The sequence below is a fragment of the Lentinula edodes genome, assembly GCF_021015755.1.
Source record: "Lentinula edodes strain Le(Bin) 0899 ss11 chromosome Unknown C8R40scaffold_34, whole genome shotgun sequence".
Taxonomy (NCBI): Eukaryota; Fungi; Basidiomycota; class Agaricomycetes; order Agaricales; family Omphalotaceae; genus Lentinula; species Lentinula edodes.
The window spans coordinates 457,770-480,588 of NW_025764340.1; the positions used below are offsets into that span (position 1 = coordinate 457,770).

The following is a 22,819-nucleotide window of genomic DNA, read 5'->3' on the forward strand; positions in this document are numbered from 1 at the left end:
ATATTCGTTCATCTTCACCATCTTCTTCGAACTAAGATAATCGCAGTGATCAGCGCATCAGAGACATGTGGTACTGAATGAACTAGGATCTGCACTACACCAGTCTTATACAGTGCACTCCAGGGACTTGTTTGTACAATAATGGCATACATGAAGGAGGGAGATCTTAAAGTCATAAAAAGTGAATTATTTGTATCGCTCTATATATCCAATGCCTTTTTAAGGCCCAATTTTCCTCGTTGCAAGCGGATTGTAAATCCGTTTAGGGCCTCCGCTTCGAACCCGTTCAAAGTGTATTCCGGGTTCAATACCTTTCGAGCATTGATCTTTTCGAGCACCATTTTCGTTGCTTCTTGGGTCCGACGGGTTTCCAAGTCATCTGTATCTTTTAATGGAGAGGCGACAGAGAGAGCTCTTTCCAAATCTTGCGGACGAACAACCGGTGCAGTGAGATCGAGTAGTTCTTGTGCGATGTTTGAGTTGGAGACGAGCTCGATGTGGGATTCAGGTGCAGTGTCACTGAACAGCTTCACGCAAAAATCAAGTGATTCCTGCAGTTCGCGTTCGTACAACCGTACACCCATTTCCGCATTGCCTTGAATAACTTTTATAGTAATGATGAAATTAAGCCGGGCGCGAATTCGATAATCATATTCTACTTACCAGGACGCAAAAAGGCAAAGGCACGGTCGTAATTGTCTTCACCAATATCGGATAAAATATTCAAATTCTGAGCTCTAAGCTGCTTGTACGCGCTCAGGACTACAAGCTGAAACCTATTGAGACGTGCAATCAATGGTCTGCTAGTATCAGATGGCTGGCAGAGCAAACCTTGTATAACTTGTTGCAAATCGGGCCGTATGCCACTTCGCTGCGTCTTCTTCGGTGCAATCACCTTTAATCGACGCACTCACACTAGCAGCAGCAGACAGTGCAGAGGTTAACGCCAAATGAACGCCGCTTGAAAAGAAAGGGTCTATGAAAGCTAAAACACAACATCGACAGATCGCAGAATTATGAAGAGTTAATGCTTTGTGTTGTGAATCTCAAGATCGAGACCGACCTCCTGCATCACCAGCGATTCTAAATCCTGGTCCGCCATATAAAGGGGCAGAATAACTGTAATCACTCGCGCTCTTCACACTACCCTCAACGAAAGAACCCTGTGCAGTTATCAGTTTGATTATTCCGGGAGCTAAGCTGAGCATGGTCATGTATCGCGTCGCAGTTGTGGAGCGAGCGATATGGGGAAGAGAAAGACCCGAAGGAGCAGGCTGATTAAATTCCGTGTCATCGTTGTGCATTTTTTGATTCCTGCAAAATCCAACCGAGGTAGTCCCGTTATTGATAGGGATAAACCAAGCCCAACCAGATTCATCTAGACATATACATTTCAAACAACGAATTCATTCCATTCGAGCCACTTACCCAGTAATGCCTCGAAATAGGGAGCGCCTTCTCGCGGTGTCCCGACACCGTAGCTTCCCACATTTTCCCAATAGCCCCAGATGGCAATGTTCTTCAACGCCTGGTTGAAATGTCGATTGTTAAGATACTTGGTTGACATTAAGCCTGCTCGACCTGAAGTGTCTATAAGATACTTGAAGCTAGTAGTGCCTCGAATGGCTGTATTCGAGGTTTCTTTACACGAAGCTTGTCCTTTCCCGGGCGGTGTCAAAGCCCAAGAAACAGACGTAGGCTTCTTGATTTCGAAATCGTTGACATATTCAAAGTTCACAGCGGTGGCCTTGGTCTGTTCGAAGACAGAAGCTCCACAGGACCGAGCATGGTTTAAGAGAAGGTCGTCGAACTCGGAGCGTACCTAGAAAACAAAAGAATGAGTTCATAGAATAAAAACATACATAATTGTAGAACCCTTACCACATTCCATGAACTATTCTCTTGTCCAATGGAGACGAAATCAGTGTCTGTGGGTCCTATCATAAGTGAATGCCACAAAGAATTCAAAGGGAATATGCTAACATGCTTCCTGCTTGTTGTGATTAAACCTGATAGCTCCGCCAGGCTAGAACGACATAGTGTGAACCGAAGACCGGGCCACAGAAGTAGAATATTCGAGGGATCTTACTTTGCGAGTGAAGCCGTATTTTGCGACTTTCTCCTCCGCTCCAATGAAACGCAAATAGCCTCGTACAGAGGGAAGTAGGGACTCCCCGATATGATATCTATGTGTATGGTAAGTTTGGCAAGTATTGTACGGTAGACCTTGAGGTAAAAATGCGTACCTGGGAAATTTAGCAGCTTCGAGGACAACTACAGAAATTCCCTCGCGGGCGAGCACAGAAGCAGCATAGCTTCCAGAGGGTCCACCTGCCATGAACAAAATATATTTAACATTCATCGCGTTCCGGATAGATGGGACGAGCGCGAGACCAACCTCCTACAATAAGGACATCCACCTCCTGGTCGAAAGAAATTGTGTTAAGTAGTGAGCTTAAGAGCAAATAGAAGACTCACCGAAGGCGGTAAGACCAATGACAAGGTTTCGATGGTCATTGAAGGGGCGAATCAATCAATTGGCGATAGACAATGAACAATGGTAGAAGCCGAAGAAGAATATTCGATAAGGCTGAAGCGAAAATCCTCTGCAGTACTCAATTTTTTATGAGCTACTTATAGGAAAATCAGAAAACTTCTGCTGAAATGAGGCTGCCGGATTTTACTCTCGAAGCCGAGGGACACAGAACTTGGACACATACGTACCATATAGTAATATACCAACTTATGGTTAAGTTTGTTTCTGCAGGTACGGGACCACACGACTTGGCATTTCCATGACGAGCATCTGCATTTTTCTTCCACCATTCTGAACAGATATGATATAAGATCCGAGCGGTGGGGCGCTCGTGGTGTCCTTGAAATGCACCAAATGCGCATAACTAACTATGACTAGAGCAACTAGACCGCAGTGGGATCAGCGATGGACAGGCGAGGTATTGAACTACATACGGAGATATACGCTTCATAATCAGACCCGGATCAGACCAAGGCGTTATGGAGAAGCCAATTTGGAGAGTTGTTGCCTCGAAGCTGGGTCTAAATAGGGCTGAATTAGCTTCCTGCCTGCGTTTCAATGTAAAATTAGTCCTACAACGTACTAGCTTGAAAGCAGTGTTAGCGCCACGGAAAAGAAATGAAGAAAAAGAACGAACAGGTCATAAGTATGTATCTTGATTTAGTGCGATACATACAGCAAAAAATCGATGGAATGGACGATGTTCCTCATCAGAGCTAGTCCAGATCGAACAGTGAAATGAGAATGAAGTACATATTCTGTCTAATTATTGTTGAGTGAATGAATGGAAACGCAGGGGTCGATTATATGTTGAAAATGCCGGTTTGAAGAGAGATGTGAAGCGCCTAATGATGTTCAGCGATGAGGTCTAACGCTGAGCGGAAATCATGAAGCTTGAGCAAATGGTTGGCGTAGCATTCCAGAAAGATTTCCATCAGCTAAATTTTTTCGTTGAGAACTATCGAATCAAGCGCCAGGGGACAGACTAGACTGGAATTCGGAATATGATTAAGCTTGATGCGAGTTAGGTCAAGTCTGGTCAAGTAAGACCCTGTCGGGATCTAAGTTAGGAAATGATTAGGCAAAGAATAGAAGCCAAGCGTACACAAAACGTTCCTCAAGTGTAAGTACCTTGCCTCGCTTAGTGTGGGCGATTTGCTAGCGTAAAGTTTGAGCACAAGTCATATGCATAAGACGTTAATGGACGTCGACGATCATCCATTCAGCTATATATCGTCACGTGCAGATGTCATTTTGACAGTACACATTCCAATTATTCCATCGAGGGCAAGAGAAAAAAAGAGGCTGAGAATACTGGGTGAGTTTTTTGTAACTGTAAAAAGCGTGTTTATTGACGTCTTCTCCGTGTAGTCTACCAGCCAACTTTACAAGCTTCGCAAACGCGTGTTTTCTCAGTGTTTTCTCAAATTCCGCGTCCAAACTTTGGTCCCCGTACTGTGTTGACTTTCTGTACTCATGATAAACTATTACTCTTCTTCATCCTTCCCTTCCTCCGGTCCCGATTCGTCATACGTAATCGAATCTTTGATTTTCCGCGTCTTTGTCAAGTGGATGAGTTGAAGAAGGGCCAAGACCAGAAGTTGGAAGGCTTGAAAAAACAACGTCTACAACATTATAAATCAGTTCGCGATCGGTGCAATGTGAGACGCCGTCTACTTCCTTTTCCCCTCAAGCACCATACAATGTATGAAACCCGTCAAGACCTGGCTGTACCTACCAAAGTGAGTGCTTGCATTGGCTTTTCCAGTTCACCTGTTGTAATCTTCGTCAAACTTGAAGCACGTCGAAGTTCTCATTATCGGTGGGGGCCCAGCAGGAAGTTATGCAGCGTCCGTTCTTAGCCGCGAAGGAATCGATGTCGCAGTCTTGGAGTCGACGAAGTTTCCTAGGTGTGTAACTATGGTTCTGGTCCATAAAATGACTAACTTTTCTGAGTCCAGGTATCATATAGGCAGGTTACTCTATTTTCAAAGCTTGATTCCAAATCGTAATCGTATTTGGTGCGATAGGCGAAAGCCTCATACCATCCGTCCGGCCATACCTTCGATTTATTGGCGCGGAGGAAAAGATAGTTCAACACGGGTTCACGAAAAAGGTGTGTAGTAGCACGACAATGCTTTGTATACGCGTAGACTGACCGTATACTTCTAGCCCGGTTCTGCTATCAAGTTCAACCAATTCAAGAGAGAAGGCTGTATGTGTCGCATTTTCAACGTTTCTTTGTCTTTCATGATAATCTACATGGCATATACCCACAGACACCGATTTTGTTGCATTGGGCGCTGATAATAACGCATGGAACGTGGTGAGGATCGTTCGAGCATACAGTATATGCTTCATAGAACTGACCTACGGACTATACTCTAATGTAGATACGCTCTGAGTTCGACCATTTACTACTCAATCATGCGCGGGAGTGTGGAGCCAAGGTTTATGAAGAGACCAAGGTCACTAATATTGCGTTCGACCCAATAGACCCCGAAAAGCCTGTCTCGGTCTCCTGGACGCGTACCTGTACCGCTCAATCTCCTAATGCTTCTCAGAACGGCACTACCAAGGCTGTTCATGGATCCACCACATTTACGCACCTGATCGATGCTTCTGGTCGCGCTGGCTTGCTATCTACTAGATATCTCAAGAATCGACATTTCAACGCATCGTTGAAAAATATCGCCGTTTGGGGTTATTGGCACAATCGTTCCGATGAAGAACCTGATAACGAGCACGATAAAGAAGACCACAAGCCTAGGGTCGGCATGTACGGTAAAGGCACTTCGAGAGAAGGGGCACCATGGTTCGAAGCTCTGACAGACGAATCTGGCTGGGCATGGTTCATCCCCCTACACAACGACAAGACCTCTGTGGGAATTGTCATGAACCAAGAACAATATAACAAATCACGTCCTTCGTCTTCCGACGCTCAATACGAATGTTCTCTCGTCGGCCGTTATTTAGCGAACCTGCGCTTGGCTCCGGGAGTGGCACGTTTGCTTTGCGGGAAGGACGTCGTGCATAATGGGTCAGATTCGGAACACGAAATACAAATTCCTATCGAGGAAGAGATTTTACACCAGCAGGCGAAGCTGGAACCCGGAAGTGTCCGCAGCGCCAGCGACTTTAGTTATTCCGCTCCGAGTTATGCGGGAAATGGATTCCGGATTGTAGGAGATGCGGGAGGTGACCTTTCAGAACACCACAGCGTTCGACTTGATTCCTAACGATCTTCCCTACCTTTTTTTAGCTTTCATCGACCCATTCTTTTCGTCTGGTATCCATCTTGCTTTCACCGGTGCACTTTCCGCTGCCGCGACGATCTGTGCTTCTCGTCGAAGAAATTGTACCGAGGTTGAGGCGGCAATGTGGCATACGAAGAGGGTGGCAGTGAGTTATACGCGGTACGTTTACTTATAATTCCTATAAACTGCTAGCTGATTATCGGATAAGATTCCAAGTCGTTGTACTGAGCGCCTACAAACAGATGCGTGCACAGAGCATTGACGTTCTATCAGACGTCGATGAGGACAATTTTGATAGGGCTTTCACTTATTTGAGACCTGGCAAGTGCCCTTTCGTGTCAAGTTTTACCAGCGGTGATTTATCTGAAGGTGTTTCTTAGTCATCCAGGGAGCATCAGATATGGGTTCCCGTTTGTCTGAATCCGAACTCCAACGATCGCTCGATTTCTGTATCAATCTCTTCAACCCGACCAGCCCGGAGGAGCATAAGGCAGTAGAAGGTCGATTGGCGGGCTTAGGGAGATATAGGGAGTTAATGGACGTTGCGAAGCCATTGGTAGACCCAAAGTCATTTGAAGACGTACTGAAGGTGACACCGACCGAATGCTCAGCAAGATCCACGGGATGCAAAGAAACAGAGGCAAATACGTATTCAGAGTCCAAGCCGAGAATGGTGCTGGACAAAATCAATGCTCGTCGCCTTGTACATCCCGAATACGCGATTAATAACCTAGAGGCGGAAGAGCTGCTAGGATGTGCGATCAGGCTGGAAAAAGGTCGTTTAGGGTTGGTGAAAGTTGCATTGGTCCGATGAAACTGCTGGAGAATATATAGTCTTTGCTAAACTGTGATAGACCTTATACTCGTAGCGATGTAAAGTGCTTCTATGGTCGCTTAACTGAGTATGCTAATACTGTATCAGTGCGGGAAGATTCCCACGAGATACAAGTAATCATGTCATTTCTGCTAGGTCCAGTCTCGGGCGCGCTGGTCGCTGGAGGGGTGAGCTCTCCAAGTTTCTTTGCTCGATATCGTGGGCTTTTATGCTGAACTTTGAACTCTGTTGAAGATATATTATGGGTTTTCGAACCTCATTCAAGCGAGGTGAGTTCGAAAAAGCATATCCAATTCATAGTTCCTGACATCCTCTCCGGAAAAGAACGAAGCAATTATCCACAGAGTGAGCTGCATTTTCTTTGTGTAGCTGTGCTCACACTCAGTTTCACTGGAATATTTTTCCTTGAAATTATCCACAGCCTTCACATCCAATCGACTCTCCTCCTTCATTCCCCGACTCCCGCGTGGATATCGACATACCCATCACCTGCAGCTTCCCGCATCGAGCATAGTCCGTTCATATCGCTTATACAAGCTGGCTGGAACGAGCAACTAGAAAAAGCTTTTGTAGGGGTTGGACAGGCTGACAAGCATGTATCTAATGCGGTTGGAGAGTTCAGGCATTGGGCTGGAAGGAAACTGGCAGGGAAGGATTAATGGGACAATTAGCTCTTTAGTTTTGGGCGCGAAACTGCTTGAACGCTAGTCCATCTAGAGGAAATTATCAAAGACAGAGAACCTTTCGGTGTCGCAAGTCAGAACTTAGGGTCTTGGAATATCGGTTTGCCAGTGCGTCGTGCATAAATACTAAGTACTAAATATTGATGGTACATAGTGTAGCTAACCCCTCCTGTGGTACACAAGTCGGCTAGTCCAATCAGTTGAGAGTTAGCCTGGTTGCAAGGGTCGGTGAAAGTAGACCTAAAACTTTAGCCTGAAATTCGATGCTCGTCAGACTGGCCTTTCTTACTAGTCAACCTGACTTTGACCGCCATTACTTCAAATGTCCTCCCGAGGATAAGGAGCTTGTTGATCAAACACTGAATTTAGCCATGGGCATAAGTTGCCTTTTGCAAACAGAGTATACTCAGAGTACGAAAAACGCAATGGTATGGGATGGGTAACAAGACGTAGGAAAGGAAATAAGGGGAAAACCGACGGTGAAGGACGGGCTGATGGCACAGGTAAGGATAGGGGACAGCAGTTCTTGATTTCTCTCAATCACCACACTCTGAACTTGATTAAATCTTCCCGGGCAAAACAGAAGGACAATGAACAACACTCTGGACAACCAGGGGGGGGGGGGGGGCATTCGGAGAGTATGAGAATGTAGAGGTATCTCTGCCACTGAGAAGTTCGTCGAGGGATGAGGATAATACTTTTGTCACTGTACCGATGTTAGATACAGGTTTTCCTTTCCCGAGTCGCGTGACTACCTGGCCCCATTCTCAACCTCTCACCACCATGACCGCCACACCTGCCGCCGGCAAAGAGCTCAACTATATGTTCGCGCATATCGAAGACGATAACCTAGTGGAAGACCCTGATGATCCGACGTTCGACTTTGGAGGTCCAGGAGATAATTTCATTTCCTTCATAGCTCCCATTCGAAAACAGCGACCGCAAATGGGTTCTTCTAGTGCGTGGCTCACAAACAACTTTTTATAAACTCAATTCTCTGCCTAGGTCTCTGAAACTCCGATTATGTATGCCCCTTCCGAGACTCTCTGGGATCGTGTCGCAGAATGCCCGCCTGTCGAATACAAGACCGGATATTGGCGTTTGGGAGTCTGGCCCTCTTCCTGCCCCTGTTTCGCTCATCGATCCCGTCTCCATATCCGTTTTTATCGTTCCCCGTTCTCAGTATGCACAGCTGAATGAGGCACGGGACAAGTTGACCGATTTGCGGGTGAAGAACATCTTTCAACGTCCCCAGAAGGCTCCTTCCAAGGGTGCAACCGCCTCTACTTTCATCAACGACCACAAATTCAATCCTTGTGAAAATGTGAGAAGATTAGCTGACACGCTCCCCCGGAGTGGTGGATCTACGGATTTCAATATTGATTTTGGTGAACGGTTTGCAAGTGTTTTGAAGCTTTCGGCGAAAATTTCAAAACTTTTACAAGGTATTCAAGCACGCGGACGCTTCAAAAAGCCTTTGGGGATGCAAAATCGTGTTCCAAGCATGTCTAGAAGTCACGTAGTGAACAGAAGTGCAATTGAAGCATTTTGCACCTGTCTTGTGCTAGAGGTTCTATGTGCATCTCCCAGCCACTCAGGCTCATTCCTTTCATTGATGTCTTAGTTGAGGCTTTCCACCATTCCTGGTGCCTCTGAGCATACTCGTTGGGGATACTTAGGCCTTATAACCACTCGCGATACACCCTATTTACCTTGCGTCTTTATTTGCAATATACAACTAGTATGTTACTGGCTGATAAGTACAGATGTGACTGAGCCAAGGAAGGGTGTGGTCCATGGCTATGGAGCCGAGTAGGATATTCATTATATTCTTACTACCACTGAGATACTCGTTCCCCTAAATAAAAGAAGACCTCAGTAACTGTTTGGTCTGGACACAAAAATGCTTCAACGATTGTCCATCGGGATGAATCGAAGAGAACCTTTCGGTGTTCCAAGTCATTGCTACTGCAGTGACTCTATCTTGGAGCAAGGATGAATATCGTCTTCAACCATTAAAAATTAGCGGTGTGCCAGTCCGTCGTACATAAATACCCAAGTACTAAATACCAATGGTAGCGTAGCTATTCCCTCCTGTGGTATGTACGTATGAAAGTAAGACTCGAAATCTGAAAGGTCCTTCACGGTATGTCATGAACCAATGTCCGTCCTGTCCAAACCCTTGTGCAATATTCTAGCCGCGTCAGAAATCCTCTCATGTACCTCATCACCACCGCTCGATGTCACCTTGCCAAGTATGCCTCTCAAACAAGATTGATTGCTCCTAATACCATCAAAATGCCAATCACAGCAGTAACAGGTCCCTGACGCAACACCGATGCTGCCGAATTGTTATTCGTTGTGGCGGACGTTGTTGATGTTGAAGGTGCCGCTATCGTCGAAGTGCTAGTACTGACAGCAGGTACAGTCGAGAGCGAAGCAGAAGGAAGAGTCACAAAGCCCGAAGTGCTACTGCCTGCCGCCGACAACACTGTTGTAGACAATGCGCTAGCAGTAGAGGTCACCTGGGTCGACGAAGTTGTAGAGATTGCTGTGGCGCTGGACGAAGTTGTTACGGCTATTTGAGTGCTGCTCGATGTAGTAGAAGTGGTAGAGACTACAGATTTTGAGGTAGTCACGGACGTAGTAGACGGGGGTGGTGGAGTGGACGTAGTGGAAGGAGGCGGCGGAGGAGGGGTGGTTGAAGTCGAAAGTGGTGGCGGAGGAGGGGTGGTCGTTGTAGTCGAAGGTGGTGGCGGCGGAGCGGAGGTTGTGGTCGTCACTTGAGCCGAAGTTGTAGTCTCTGGAGCGGGAGTCTGCTTACTAGTTGTGCTAATCTGCTGCTCCGTGCTACTTGTTGTTGCTCCCGATCCTTGAGCAAAGCCTTTGGGGCACGTACTGGGTCCAGACGAGAATTCTCCGTTCTATGGAATATTGTAAGTGGATGCATGATTAGAGACAATAACGCGCTCACCTGCCCGAAATATGTACATGCACCAGAAGCCTGATAAGTGCATGTAACTAAGTGAGTCCTCTTTAGTGTCATAATCACAGTGGTTGTGTAGAAGGAGTTCCTTACTGAAGCCATCACCTGCATCAGTTCCAGGAGCAACTAACGGTGAGCCATTTTTGTCTGCAGTGGGACAGTCGACGGCAGCCGAAAAAGTGACGATACTCGAGAGGGAAAAGAAAATCAAAATGGTCTTGAACGCGCTGCGCATGATGCTCTGTGTTTCCGTGAAAACAGTACGATGAATTGAAAAGATACCGAAGAAGAACGAAGATTTAAAGAAAGCAAGGCGCACGCAGTGCAAGGAAACGAAAGAGTAAGGACGCTGGCGGTGACGACGGGGAAGAAACGGAACAGCATCGATGATTGAGGGTTTTTATAGTTTCATCCAGAATTTCACACTGTTCCTGCTGACGGCTTGGCAACATAAGCAAGGTTGATTTTGATATGCTTGAAAAAAAGTCAATTGGTTCAGAACGAATATAGAATGATGCCGCGAAATGACGGTTCGTAACTAAGGGAGTTTCCTCGAAAGATAGAAAAGACTTACTTGCTTGTGCATGTGGCAGCTCTTCAAGCACATTGCGTCCTCACGATGAGCATGCACCGTCAAGTTCTTAAATAATCCACAAAAAGCGAAAGTATTAGTGAATGTCGTTGGAAAGTTTGATTTCAAGGAACTGTGAGGCACCGACGTTTCGGGATGTCGAGCGGGTGCTTGTTGTTGCTACGTCGGGTCGATATGAGCAAGACTTGACATTTCACGAAATTATACGAGGAGCAGCTCATTATCCAGGGTCGAAGCACAAGCAAGCTCCCTCTTTTCAGTCACCAACATGCGCGCCTCTTTCATTATTTTTTCCCATCCTCTCTATAACCATACATGTCTGCTCCTCACTTACTACACCATCTCGCTCTGGGACAAGATGTTTGGCGAGCCAAATCATTCTCAGCACTGGATGCTAACTTTGTACAAGTTGAAGATCTCGCTGAAAGTCTTCGAACTTCAATAGACAAAGATGCAACTTACGGAGACGCAATCATTGCACGTATACTTGAGCAAGAAGCACCTGCGTTTGGATTCAATTTAACCGATATTCAAGTGAGCCGTACTTGTTTCTTGCGCAGCTTAGTGGTTCAATCGCTCATGTGGTATAACCCAGCAACTTCTCATGGATTGGTCGAGTTCCGACAATCTTCTCCAGTCCGTTGTTCCAGTGACTGGGGACAGCATCAAAATTCGAGAATGGTTACGCGCGCACGTTATCAACCAATACGCGAATGTTATGCGACCATCTCGCCTACGTCTAAACAACACTGAGTCGCCATCAGCCTCTGCCACCCATCAAGCCCAAGTAGTGACTAAGAAGAGGCCATCGAAGCTTCAGAATGGAAGTAGATCTCGAGACAACAAAGGTTCGTATATTACATTGTTGCATATTTTGACGCAAAATCCATTCCCTTATCAGAAAACATACCTCCAGGAGTCTTCAGAAAGGCGCTTGCTACATCATCTAAAGCACGATCTCCTTCATTTGTCACGAAGCGTCAGCAAGCTAGAGACGACCTTGAACGATGGACAGAGAAATGTAGGGCTGATGCTCCCGCTCCCACTCTAGTCAGTCGTGCTTCCCAGTACTTCGAATCCCCATACTATAATCATACATAGCAGGACGATGCCAATGACCAAAACATCGAGCAAGAACATCAAGTCTCCCTGAACGCTCTTCCTAATCCTGAATTCACGTCTGGCTCGCAGAGAGATATCGCCATGGATGATGTAGATATGACTGTTGAAGATATATTGGTTCGTGGCAAGAATTGTTGCTTTGCTCTCATTGCTGATCTTTGCAAATATGTTGCAGACCACGTCGACGCATTTGGTTTCGTTGCCTCGAGCTGGGCCTGTGTTTCCGAGTTCATCGAGTAATTCTAACGCTATCAAGAGCTCCGAAAAATTCTTCGTCAGATAACGTGCCAACATTGGATTCGTCTGTTACGCCATACCGCCAACCTTTGATTCGCCTTCCGTTGACGAAAGTAATGGTCCAGTACATTTCTTCAGTTCCTCAAGTGATTTTCAACCATCATTCAGCGGGATATCTGAGTTGTGATTTGACTTTACTGGTGCCATCCGCCAATGCTCCTCCTCAACTATTTACACATTTACCGCTGTGATCACATCTCCTTCCACGCTCGCAACATCTACAAACTTCATCGCTAGTGTTTCTCCCAACTTTGAATACAAGACCCTCGTCCCACGAGTCAAGAATCACGATAGCAATCACGAGTCGAGTGGTGGTCCTCAGCAATCCTGTCTTCGTTCCCGGAATTCGCCCTTCACCTCCTGTACGCCGCGCGAATACCTCTTTCTCGTCTCCTCTGTCGCCAATCCAAAGTTCGACAGACCTCATACCAGACTCCGCAAATCACGAAGTAGTTTTGTCACAGACACCGCCATTACCGTAAACCCCAGCCCCGGTACCTTGGATACCTTCTAATCTTAGTCACCATAGAACTTATGATAGCCTGCACGTCGGATTGCGAAATTCCATGTATTTCATGACATTGTCTGACGCTGGATCACCTTTTGCTCTGGCCTGTGAGAGCCTGTGAGACTGGTGGTGATCTTGTACTGTCTGATCTGTTTCGTGGATTCCCAACTGCCCCTCCGTTGATGCGGGAACGCTGTTAACATGGCCTTTTTCGAGCGAAAGCTCGGAAATGCAGACTATGTAATTCTGGGTTACAGTACTGACAATCAACCTTCACAAAGCAAACGCATCTGGAACACTTACCATGGATTCTTTTCCCACATCATTCACAGTTTTATTGACTTAAACATACCTATATGTACTGCCATCTTACACTCACTTATGTTCAGTATATACATCCCTCGAAGGCCCGGAACCTGACGTGAATGACTATCCCTGGCTCACTCGCAGATATACAAGAATTAACCAACATTGTTATCACACGGAATGATTCCTTCCGAGTTGGTCTCACGGATGTTGTTGAATTCTAGAGATTCTAGAGACGAGGTAACTATCACTCACAGCAAATACAACTCCACATGAATGCCTTCCCACCTGGCGGACACCACTATGTACCGTTTTATTTGACTGTTTTATGACAACATTTCTCGTTCGTTTCGAGCGACGTTGAGTTGACATAGCTGTGACATACTACTTTGTCTTCCAAAGCCTCTCATCAGTGCAGTAATGCCATACTTCCCAACGCACGGTTACAATAGTGGCACTATGTGTTGATCTGTAGCTCTTCGTATTATATTCCAACTGGATCTTTCTGCTATGCAAGTGCAAGTGCAAACAAACTAGTCGCAGTAAAACTCGGGAACTGAGCAAGCCAGGCGCAAGGAAGCTGATCCAAGCGCCATTGTTGATCTCTGTGTTTCGAATTCAGAGTATTAGGACTGAAGTACTTATCTTCAATTATTAGGAATCCTGAAAATTCGGATCATTTCCCAATGGAAAATTTCGGGATCGGGATGAAGCAAGATGTACCATTTGTTTATTCAGGTTTATTCTGCCAACGCCAGACTGACAAGAAGCCAATCTCGGGGATGGAGTGGGATGTATTGATATCGTTTCAATGTTGAACCATACTGAACCGATTTGATTGGGTTCGAGGCGGTATGATTGCGTGGACAGTGAAAAGACTATGAAATAAGGTCGTCGATTCGTCGATTGACGCAGGTTCCCGGGAGATGCGCATGACTGACAGATATGGGATTGATGAAAGTAACAGTAGAGATGATAAGCATTGATGCTACTGAATGTAGCATCGAATCAAATCCTCTAAGCTCTTGAGAAATGACAGGAAGTAACACTGCCTTAAAGCGGGTTGATGTAGGTTGATGTCCGCTGGCTTTGTGCGTATGGCTATGCCACTGTGATATGCGTCTGCAGCTTCGTTAACATAAGTCCGAGAAACAGACTCTAGGCTGAGCTGCGCGGGAGGGGCGCTGAATGGCTACGAGCTCTGCCGCAGATATCAAGATACAGTATCGTACACGTCCGAATCCAGAGACTAGACGACCATGATATTCATTGAAAAATATTCCACAGTTGCCGTGCTTCTAACTAGACCGTTTAATGCAATGAGCGATGCAGAAATATGTTGGAACAATCAATACACGTACCAAATTCACACTCTGCCATCCTCAATACCCTTTACAAATTCCTCCAGACCGCTCCTTACAGCTTCCAGCCTACCGGCTTCGTCTTCAACCTTTCCAGCGTTTCGTAGCCGGATTGCCGCTCGTGCCTCTTTGGTAAACTGATAGGACTTTTCCAAGTCAGAATCGAGCTCTGCGTTACGAGAAGGAGATATGGGGAATGTAGGCACAAGGGAATCCAGTCGAACTTGAGAGACACGAAGAAGCGCAAGGTCACGGAGAACGTCCGGAAGTGCAAAAGATTTACTTTCTTTCTTGGAAGTCATTTACTCTACAAAAGATAAATGATTTCATTATGTCGCGTGTGTGGCGTCGTTGAGGGCAGGTCCCAAATTTCTAACCACCTAGAACTACAAGTCAAAGCCTGTCATATCCCTCTTATCAACAAATGAAATTTACTGAAGACGACGATTCCTTCTTGGTACACTTCATTGCGGAAAGTCACTCGGAATTCAAAGGAAGAAAAGGGGAACTTTTGTACAAGAAACTCGTTCAACAAGTAAGCAAGAAATAACATTCACAGTTTATATGTATAGAGTTGACCGAAATTCTATCCAGCATGCAGATTCTCGTCATTCTTGGAAATCCTGGCAGCATTATTATGTGAAACATGCAGACTATTTTGATCATCTCATCGAACAGTATCAATTGGAACACAGTATTTCAATCCCACCAACAGTGACAAACCAGATTCAGAAGAGATACGGATTCACAGAAGCTGAAGATGCTCTCCTTGTGGAACACATCGCGAAGAACGATCTGAGTGGACAGAGGAAAGGCCTGTCGTTGTACAACGTACTTTCTCAGGTGCTGCCTTTCGTTGGCACTTCACATCACATTGAGAAAGTGCTGATTTTAAGTTTCTAGCGTGATGGGAAGCAACACGAAAGAAGTAGCAAGTCCTGGTGTCACCGATACTCGAAGAATGCAGATTATTTCGACAGACTCGTCGATATATATCGGCGCGAACACAACGTCAATAAACATCTCATTTCTACTTTGGGAACTCCTGTTGATTCTTCTTCCGAGACTTCCGTCGGCATAAGTTCGCCCTCGACGTCCCGCAGTCGTCCTTCTGCTTCTTTGCCGCTTCTTTCTGCGCCTAAGTCCACACGCTTCAAACGCGAAGAGGATATGAACTTGGTCGCTTATCTCTCCGAAAACACATCTTCGTCCCCCAGGATAGGTCTTGATGAGCGGAACTCATTCAAATTATACTCCAATCTTGTCAGTACTCGTTTATTTCTTCATTTCTTCGTTGTGTTGAATTCCATTAATTTAGACTCGATCGAATGCACGCTCTTGGGCGGCCTCCCGATCTGCAAACTCATGGTTTATCCGTTATACATCGAACATGGCGTACTTCGAGACCCTTATCGAACAATATCGATCACGAAACAGTACCACTCCCTGTGTTACGCTAGGGAAGAGGAAACGCGATCCTCGTGTCTTGCCTTCTTCGTCCACATCTGCATCCTCACTCTTTGAAGACAACAGTTTCATCGGAAAGGAAGATAATCGACAACGAATCTCACACAGGCCGAGAAAAAGACTGTGTGGTAGCGGCTCTTTTCGGGCGCTCGACGGTGATGCTGTCGATAGGGCAGGAAATGAATACAATAGGGATGAAGATCATAATAAAGCATATAGAAGGAGTAAAAGACTACCTGCCGCTCCTTCATCTCGAAGTCACGGCAGTGATAATTCGGGCGAGGAATCAGACAATGAAGAAGACACATCTACTCCCATTGAAGAAACTGGATCACTTGGCAGAGCAGGTTTTTTCCAACGGGAAGGTGCACACACTCTATCCAGTCTTACGATGCGATTTACCAGGCGACATCTGCGAAATTCAAGGGCGCAGGATAATGTCCAGGACGAGGATGACGACCTTATAGAAGTAGACTCATACTTGCGAGGATGCAGTGTCGGTAGTGTGGAGTCAAACATGCAGAGTGCAACGGACCCGCCAAATTCGCACTCAGATAAATCTTCGGGTGCAAGAGTCCGATTTGCATCCCCTTGTGTTTCAGCAAAATATACTTCCACTACCATCGCTACTCTTTCTCCGTCTCTTACTGAACCACAGGAATTTTCGGCAACACCGATTTACGTTTGGCGCCGAGTGAAAATTCTTCCTAGAATTCAGACTGTGACCAGCACAGACCGTCCTGATACTATGGCGTTGAATTCTCCGTATGACTCGGATGACTGTGTGTCGGCGAATGCCGATGCGAACAATGGCTTAGCCTCAGTAATGCCTGCACACTCGTCGAGACGTCTGCGTTCGAACTCATTAGTCCGGACCCGCAATGTCACCAAAGATTCGGCGACGGATCCGAGACATCCAAAGACAAAATGTAGAGTGAGTACGCGGCTACAAACTCCGTCTCCATCTACGTATCAATCATGCCGAACACGTAGTATGTCTAGCTCTGCTATGAAGCTAGGAGGATGAGGTCACTAGCTCAACAAGAGTGCAGCTTTTTGGCATCACAAAACAACGCCCAAATAAATTCGTTCGTGCTCTATATGATGTGTGTATACAATCACCGAGGCATTCTGCATGCATGTTCCTTTCCATTCATTCATTCTTGTCTTGTTCCTGGTGGCTGTTGGGTGCTTATTCTTTAGACGAGCTCAAACCAGCCTCAAACAATCCGCACCGAGTCCGCACACCATATGTATATCCGCTTGGAGATTACTTTACTCCGGTTCAAAGAATTCATTCAATCGAACGTACTTGGTACAAACCAAACCGGATGCTTAGCCTACTACTTCGTTATCTTGCACACCATTTTCCAGAGACTTTAATAGGCTTGGATCTGCTTAGATCTCAATAACAGTCTAGATACAATAGGATACAACCTCTCGCTTCGGGCCCGCCTGCTGTCACTTCCTGCTTCTTGCTAGTTGCTACTCTCAAATATTCGGATCCATCACCGAATCGGATCACACGAACCTTTTTACCTGTTTACAGCTGTTCGAACTTCGCTACAGTTTAAGTATAAGCCTTTCTTTGTCATGACCCGTCTTCAGTCCAGTCTCATTTTGATGCTCGAAGAAAACGGAGGGCTTTCAGTGGCTGGTGGGGGGTCAATATTTCGCCGGAATTTGGCTAAATACACAACATGCGTTTGCCAAAGCTCAACAACTGATGATAACACTTTGAGCATAGTTAAGGTGACCCTGACCTCAACATGCACTGGTATTAATGATACAAATCTGTTCAAACCGAATATGTACTCGCGACTGAGACGCTCTGACGTTACCCAATCTTTTGGCTTACGCACGAGGTCGGAATTCACTGGGTGACGGTCAGTCTATCATTCCTCTATCCTTCTTTCCAGTGATAATTGTTAATTTTCCGGATATGGTTCACCGCTCACATAGAAGGATCACCGGCCCCTTGTAATTATTGCAATGAATATGCTGCAGTGTATGCACTGCTTTACATTCGGGAAGTGGTCTTCTGAAACCAAATAATTCTCAAGTTACCATCAAGCTTTGAACGGATGCCCACAGAAGACATCAGCGAGTCAGCAACATATAACGTTTGTTTGACTCAAACCTCAGCACGAAGTAATTATGAGGCCATTCAGGGAGACGGAATAGATCAGATGATTTTCGCGCCAGACCTGGAAAATCTCATTGAGTCATTCGCAGCGCCGCTATATTCAATGTCCGTCCCTGTTTGACCAATGGAGGTACTACAATGCGAATGGACTTGCGTGGAAGTTGAACAGCTATTACAAACACTCCATTTCTTGATCCAGTGTGTTGGTGGAGGGTCTATACATATTCGGTTTCCGAGTACTGCGTACAGCCTAAATCTGCTTGTGAGTCAGTCTCGGTATCCATTCTTTAAAATCTTCACGAACCAAGCCGGGATCTTGAAAGGTTTAAAGGATGGAATTTCGAGAGGTGGGCCGCACATACCCTGCAATCCATTACTCACCCTATCTTCATGTATCCTACAACTGATATAGCTTTCCGTCCGGAAGTTCTGGCGGTAATCCTAGGTGTAGTGCGCATCTTCCTCTTGATCGTGCAGAGACAACATTTGTACTGACCACCTGAATCTCCTCTGAATGCAGGCTAATCACCTTTTCTTCCAAAAATACGAGCCTTTTGGTCGAACAGTGCTCTATGTCCTGGCATTACTGCTCGTCGAGCCAGTCGTCCTCTGCCTTTTGCTAGCTTATGCTAGCCCTGCAGCGACCGTGCAATGGACCAACTACATCTTTGCATATGGAGCTTTCTTCGCCTCCCTATTATCCTCCATCATCCTGTATCGGCTTTCACCATTCCATCCCTTGGCAAAGGTACCTGGACCCATGATGCACAAAGTATCGAAATTGTGGTCCGTATGGATATGCTGGCAAGGACGGCAGCATACCGAATTCAAGGCGATGCATGACAAGTATGGACCTGTAGTTCGAACTGGTATGTGGGGCACTTGTATCTTGTTGAATATTCAAACTCCGTTTCATCATGAGTTGAGAGACAAGTCGCAACTGCATTTGAAGTACCAGACCTATGATACTTTCACCGCAATCTCTGCATGGGGAATCAATCGCGCTTTGATTCCCGCTCTGCTGTCTTTTCTGTCTCTATCATCTCTCCTATTCTAAATCCGTCATTCTGTGATATGAAGTCTGATCATCCTACATCACTTCATAGGTCCCAACGAAATTTCCGTCATCGACCCAAACGCCGTGACCGATGTCCTTGGCGCGGGAGGACTGCCAAAGGGAAAATGTGAGTGCTCTAGGCTCTAGTTTGACTGAAAGGCGTAGATGTCGAAGACTGACTTTTTGAATGATACGTCTACTAGGGTACCTCGCTCGACAAGACGAACAAGCTCCCTCAAATTTGCTTACTCTCACCGGAGAGAAGCATGCGAATAGACGTCGAGTTTGGAATCGTGGGTTCAATGCGGGTGCTCTGGAGGAATACGACGAGATTCTAGCTAAAAGTGCTACGCAGCTTGTTGACGGAATACAAGCCCGTTCAGAATCGCAGGGGGAAGTTGATTTGACTACTTGGTTCAATTACTTTAGGTTTATATGTCTATTTTTAAAAGTGGGGGCACACCATACTTACAATGTTTTGTTATCTAGCTACGATTTCATGGCAGAGTTTGTGTGAGTACTACAAAGTTTACTTCCATGTGCTGGGTCGTGTGCTCATCGCGCCTGTCGTGTATTAGATTCGGCGGAGGCTCGGACATGCTCAAAGAAGGAAAAGACGAGAAGGGGATCCTTGAACTGCTAGAGCACCACATGATGTGGGTCATCTGTTTATTTCAGACTTTTCCCTTTCAAATCAGCTCACTATCTTCACCCTATTTTCAGAACAGGAGCCCTTGTCTCTCACATCCCGTGGTTCTTCTATCTCGGAAATAGGATACCCGGGGCGACCCAGTCGACTTTGAAGATGCGTGCACATGCTATGAAGTGGGTACAGGATCGTTTGAAGAAAGGGGCTGAAATAAAAGACCTTTGGTATCATTTGACGGATGAGGCAGCACGCGAAAAGGAAGAGCAGCCGTTAAGGAAGGAAGTTGTCGCCGATGCACTAATGGCGATCGTTGCCGGGGCAGATACAACAAGTGTAAGTGAATAATCAAATAAATTTTGCAGAATTCAAAGCCTAAATGAAGTTAATAGGTGGCGTTGACAAATTTCTTCTATTTAATCCTCAAACATCCGGAGCATTATCAGCGTGTACAGGAAGAGGTTGATAGAGTGTATGCAGATGTAGATGCGACTGATATTTCGAAGCAGTCAGAGCTCAAATTTCTGTCGGCTTGCTTGTAAGCGATTACGAACATGAGTCTTAATTGAACGCTTATGAATGTATGCTAGGGATGAAGCTCTGCGCTTACTGCCGCCTGGTTTGACTGGCGGACCAAGGCAAGTACCCCAAGGTGGACGAATGATCGTTGGATAGTAAGTGCATCTCGTTTGATGATCTGGAAACCTAAACTGACTGAAACTTGTCCAGTTTTCTTCCAGAGGGCACACAAGTCTACCTTCCTCCATATGTCATGCATAGAAATCCCGAATGCTTCTATCCTCGCACCAACGACTTTGTTCCTTCTCGGTGGCTCTCTGCCGCGGACTCGGATTCAGACTCGGAAACCTCATTCTCAGAGAAGATACATGACAGAAAAGCTTTCCTTTCCTTCTCATTCGGGCCAGCTAATTGTGTTGGAAAGAAACTAGCAAGACGGGAGATGCTTATGGTGATCAGCTTGATGATGCAGAGATTTCGATTTGCATTTGCCAAAGATTTTGACTGGGAACGATGGCCACAGTCAATGAAGGACTTTTTCGCGACTTCAAGGGGACCTCTGAGGGTTGTCGCTCGGACGAAATAATAGAAGGGATTGGGGTCAGACGTTGGAAAAGTATTTAAAGCATCATCTGTTGGACCGGAAAGCTACCATAGTCACTTACGCGTAAAGTAATAACAGTGTATCAATAACCCAATGCAAGTAACTTATTAGTAAAGACTTTATCAACAAGCTCATGATCAGTGGAATTGAAGTTATTGAACGCGTATATAATTCTTGTTACGGACGCCACGTGATTTCGAAGCACAGTGTGCGAACGCCCGAAGTTGAACCCTGAACGTGAACTTGAATCAGAATAAACCATCGCGTCTCCTTACTTGCTTAATCTCTTTTATGATCGCTGAGGTACACTGCTATGGGGGACAGTCTACTCTTTGAAGGGCGTACGAGGTCCAAGTTAACTCTCCCAGAAGCCTCAGTCGAATTATCTCGTTCGCCGCTAAAAAACGCACGACTAGCGGTCAGAAATCGGTCTCGATTAGAACTTGAAGAAGGAAGTGAAGCCAGAGTGGAGGATTCAGCGGAAGAGGATGAGATGAACTTGTCCCCGAAGAAGCTAGGAGACAAAAGGTCCCCTTCTCCAAGTACATCGACAGATTGGCCTCGACTAAAACGATTTAAGTCGTCGCCAAAAGGAAGTGATCTTGAAGCCAACATTGCTTCGAAACCCGCACATTCTCGCCACCTTTCAGACTCCATCCTGATTGTTGCCAGAACTCGACGCAAACGGTCCGCGACCACGTCGAAGCCGAAATCATCGAGTAGTTCGACCACGCGGCGTCAATCTCCCGCAGTTCTGCCTCCGCAGAAGGAGAGGGCTCGTTCTGTTCCTGTATTTCCTTCATTTCGCGATTTTCCAGTTATCAACATCAACGACATTCCTACTTCTCCTACTCGACGTCGTCCTCCAAGTTGGGAGCCCAAACTCAGAATAACCTCCGGCTCACTTTTTCCCCAGAGCCAAACGTTAGAGTCGATCCCTGACGAGGCTGGCGAGGAACCAGAGGAAACGGTTGGAGCTGCTCGTGGTGTCGTAGCAGAGATTTCTGTCGATGCACCTTTACCTGCTACTCCTAGACAAACGGACGTTCTTGCTGTGCCAGCCGACATTCACGCTGTTCCACTATCACCACTTACGCCACTTCCTGAAACACCTTTCTTCAAGAAGGTCACTGAGAATGTTGACAATACAGAGGATCGATTCGCCGCTTCAGGTGAGGGGCAGGTGTGTATTCCACCCTTATCGGGTCTCGTTTCTCTGAATTGTTCGCAGGCCCTCTTCCGTAAGGAAGAACCTAAAGCTGTCAGCGAAACTACATCTATTGAAGCCGTTGTTCCGGTGAAAGTTTCTCGGAGTCGTCTTCCTCGGCCAACGAATGCCACCGCATCTTCATCCAAAACCAATCTCAAAGGCGTTGTTCCGCTCCAAGCGACTTCTAACCGCCCTGCAGCATCAAGAGGTCAGGAAACGAATGCATTTGATGTGTTGATGCGTAGAACGGGGAAAATGCAAGCGAAAGAGAAAAAATCTACGGAAATGACTGAGATTCCCATTCACCTGTCAGGCGTGAATGTGGACAAGGCCACAGAGATCGGTAAGGTTACCAAGCAAAAGAAAGGCTCAGACATGAAAGGTAAAGGGAAAAGCGGCACGAACGTAGAGGTTAAATCGGGTAGCACTTCCACAATTATAGGGAAAATGAGACCGCGTACCAAACCTGATGTCAAAAAACCCGCCATACCACATATCTTCCTAGAGGATGAGGGTGAGGATCTTCCAGGCGAATTGTCAAATATTGGCAAAATCTCTGGTTCACCTGCCTATCCTCTACAGCCACTTCCTACTCGAAATTCACCATCACCTCTGGAGTTTGGTGCCTTGCCTCCGAAGAGCAGTTCCCCCGACATTGAAGAGAGATTGATTGGCGTTGACGAAGCA

General features: G+C 46.1%; 10 protein-coding genes across 10 annotated transcripts; 7 read left to right on the plus strand and 3 right to left on the minus strand.

The window, feature by feature from the left end:
• Window positions 1-200: 200 nt before the first annotated feature.
• C8R40DRAFT_1174122 (uncharacterized protein) lies at window positions 201-2,517 on the minus strand (the record flags this gene model as incomplete). Its single annotated transcript, XM_046232137.1, has 11 exons — window positions 201-604; window positions 664-776; window positions 832-985; window positions 1,064-1,378; window positions 1,429-1,822; window positions 1,882-1,928; window positions 1,984-2,026; window positions 2,090-2,186; window positions 2,247-2,331; window positions 2,399-2,423; window positions 2,479-2,517. 11 exons carry the CDS (start codon window positions 2,515-2,517, stop codon window positions 201-203), a joined length of 1,716 nt encoding a protein of 571 aa, XP_046083157.1.
• Window positions 2,518-4,239: 1,722 nt separating this feature from the next.
• Window positions 4,240-6,607, plus strand: C8R40DRAFT_1162395 (FAD binding domain-containing protein; the record flags this gene model as incomplete). The annotated part of the gene is made up of 9 exons (XM_046230237.1): window positions 4,240-4,278; window positions 4,337-4,448; window positions 4,567-4,652; window positions 4,709-4,751; window positions 4,816-4,862; window positions 4,930-5,734; window positions 5,799-5,952; window positions 6,002-6,118; window positions 6,163-6,607. 9 exons carry the CDS (start codon window positions 4,240-4,242, stop codon window positions 6,605-6,607), a joined length of 1,848 nt encoding a protein of 615 aa, XP_046083158.1.
• Window positions 6,608-6,715: 108 nt separating this feature from the next.
• Window positions 6,716-7,441, plus strand: C8R40DRAFT_522675 (uncharacterized protein). Its single transcript, XM_046235330.1, has 5 exons — window positions 6,716-6,795; window positions 6,863-6,897; window positions 6,953-6,973; window positions 7,050-7,197; window positions 7,251-7,441. Exons 1-5 carry the CDS (start codon window positions 6,748-6,750, stop codon window positions 7,305-7,307), a joined length of 309 nt encoding a protein of 102 aa, XP_046083159.1. The 5' UTR covers window positions 6,716-6,747; the 3' UTR covers window positions 7,308-7,441.
• A 492-nt stretch (window positions 7,442-7,933) lies between these two features.
• Window positions 7,934-8,823, plus strand: C8R40DRAFT_1239457 (uncharacterized protein; the record flags this gene model as incomplete). Its single annotated transcript, XM_046233485.1, has 3 exons — window positions 7,934-8,273; window positions 8,317-8,706; window positions 8,757-8,823. The coding sequence occupies exons 1-3, from the start codon at window positions 8,026-8,028 to the stop codon at window positions 8,821-8,823; spliced, it is 705 nt and encodes a 234-aa protein (XP_046083160.1). The 5' UTR covers window positions 7,934-8,025.
• Window positions 8,824-9,575: 752 nt separating this feature from the next.
• On the minus strand, window positions 9,576-10,532 carry C8R40DRAFT_1174125 (uncharacterized protein; the record flags this gene model as incomplete). The annotated part of the gene is made up of 3 exons (XM_046232138.1): window positions 9,576-10,235; window positions 10,286-10,332; window positions 10,391-10,532. 3 exons carry the CDS (start codon window positions 10,530-10,532, stop codon window positions 9,576-9,578), a joined length of 849 nt encoding a protein of 282 aa, XP_046083161.1.
• Window positions 10,533-11,204: 672 nt separating this feature from the next.
• C8R40DRAFT_1174126 (uncharacterized protein) lies at window positions 11,205-12,294 on the plus strand (the record flags this gene model as incomplete). Its single annotated transcript, XM_046232139.1, has 5 exons — window positions 11,205-11,423; window positions 11,485-11,737; window positions 11,791-11,939; window positions 11,991-12,128; window positions 12,187-12,294. 5 exons carry the CDS (start codon window positions 11,205-11,207, stop codon window positions 12,292-12,294), a joined length of 867 nt encoding a protein of 288 aa, XP_046083162.1.
• Window positions 12,295-13,998: 1,704 nt separating this feature from the next.
• C8R40DRAFT_525707 (uncharacterized protein) lies at window positions 13,999-14,949 on the minus strand. Its single transcript, XM_046235338.1, has 3 exons — window positions 14,919-14,949; window positions 14,484-14,863; window positions 13,999-14,420 (listed from the first exon to the last, which is right to left on the minus strand). The coding sequence occupies exon 2, from the start codon at window positions 14,783-14,785 to the stop codon at window positions 14,489-14,491; it is 297 nt and encodes a 98-aa protein (XP_046083163.1). The 5' UTR covers window positions 14,786-14,863; window positions 14,919-14,949; the 3' UTR covers window positions 13,999-14,420; window positions 14,484-14,488.
• Window positions 14,818-15,520, plus strand: C8R40DRAFT_525231 (uncharacterized protein). Its single transcript, XM_046235334.1, has 2 exons — window positions 14,818-15,018; window positions 15,078-15,520. The coding sequence occupies exons 1-2, from the start codon at window positions 14,908-14,910 to the stop codon at window positions 15,384-15,386; spliced, it is 420 nt and encodes a 139-aa protein (XP_046083164.1). The 5' UTR covers window positions 14,818-14,907; the 3' UTR covers window positions 15,387-15,520.
• Window positions 15,521-17,585, plus strand: C8R40DRAFT_525232 (uncharacterized protein). The gene is made up of 4 exons (XM_046235335.1): window positions 15,521-15,746; window positions 15,802-16,884; window positions 16,953-17,524; window positions 17,584-17,585. The coding sequence occupies exons 1-3, from the start codon at window positions 15,654-15,656 to the stop codon at window positions 17,151-17,153; spliced, it is 1,377 nt and encodes a 458-aa protein (XP_046083165.1). The 5' UTR covers window positions 15,521-15,653; the 3' UTR covers window positions 17,154-17,524; window positions 17,584-17,585.
• A 1,025-nt stretch (window positions 17,586-18,610) lies between these two features.
• Window positions 18,611-20,904, plus strand: C8R40DRAFT_1053636 (cytochrome P450; the record flags this gene model as incomplete). The annotated part of the gene is made up of 9 exons (XM_046224869.1): window positions 18,611-18,965; window positions 19,203-19,280; window positions 19,357-19,582; window positions 19,643-19,666; window positions 19,732-19,809; window positions 19,877-20,135; window positions 20,192-20,337; window positions 20,390-20,473; window positions 20,529-20,904. The coding sequence occupies 9 exons, from the start codon at window positions 18,611-18,613 to the stop codon at window positions 20,902-20,904; spliced, it is 1,626 nt and encodes a 541-aa protein (XP_046083166.1).
• Between the last annotated feature and the right edge of the window lie 1,915 nt (window positions 20,905-22,819).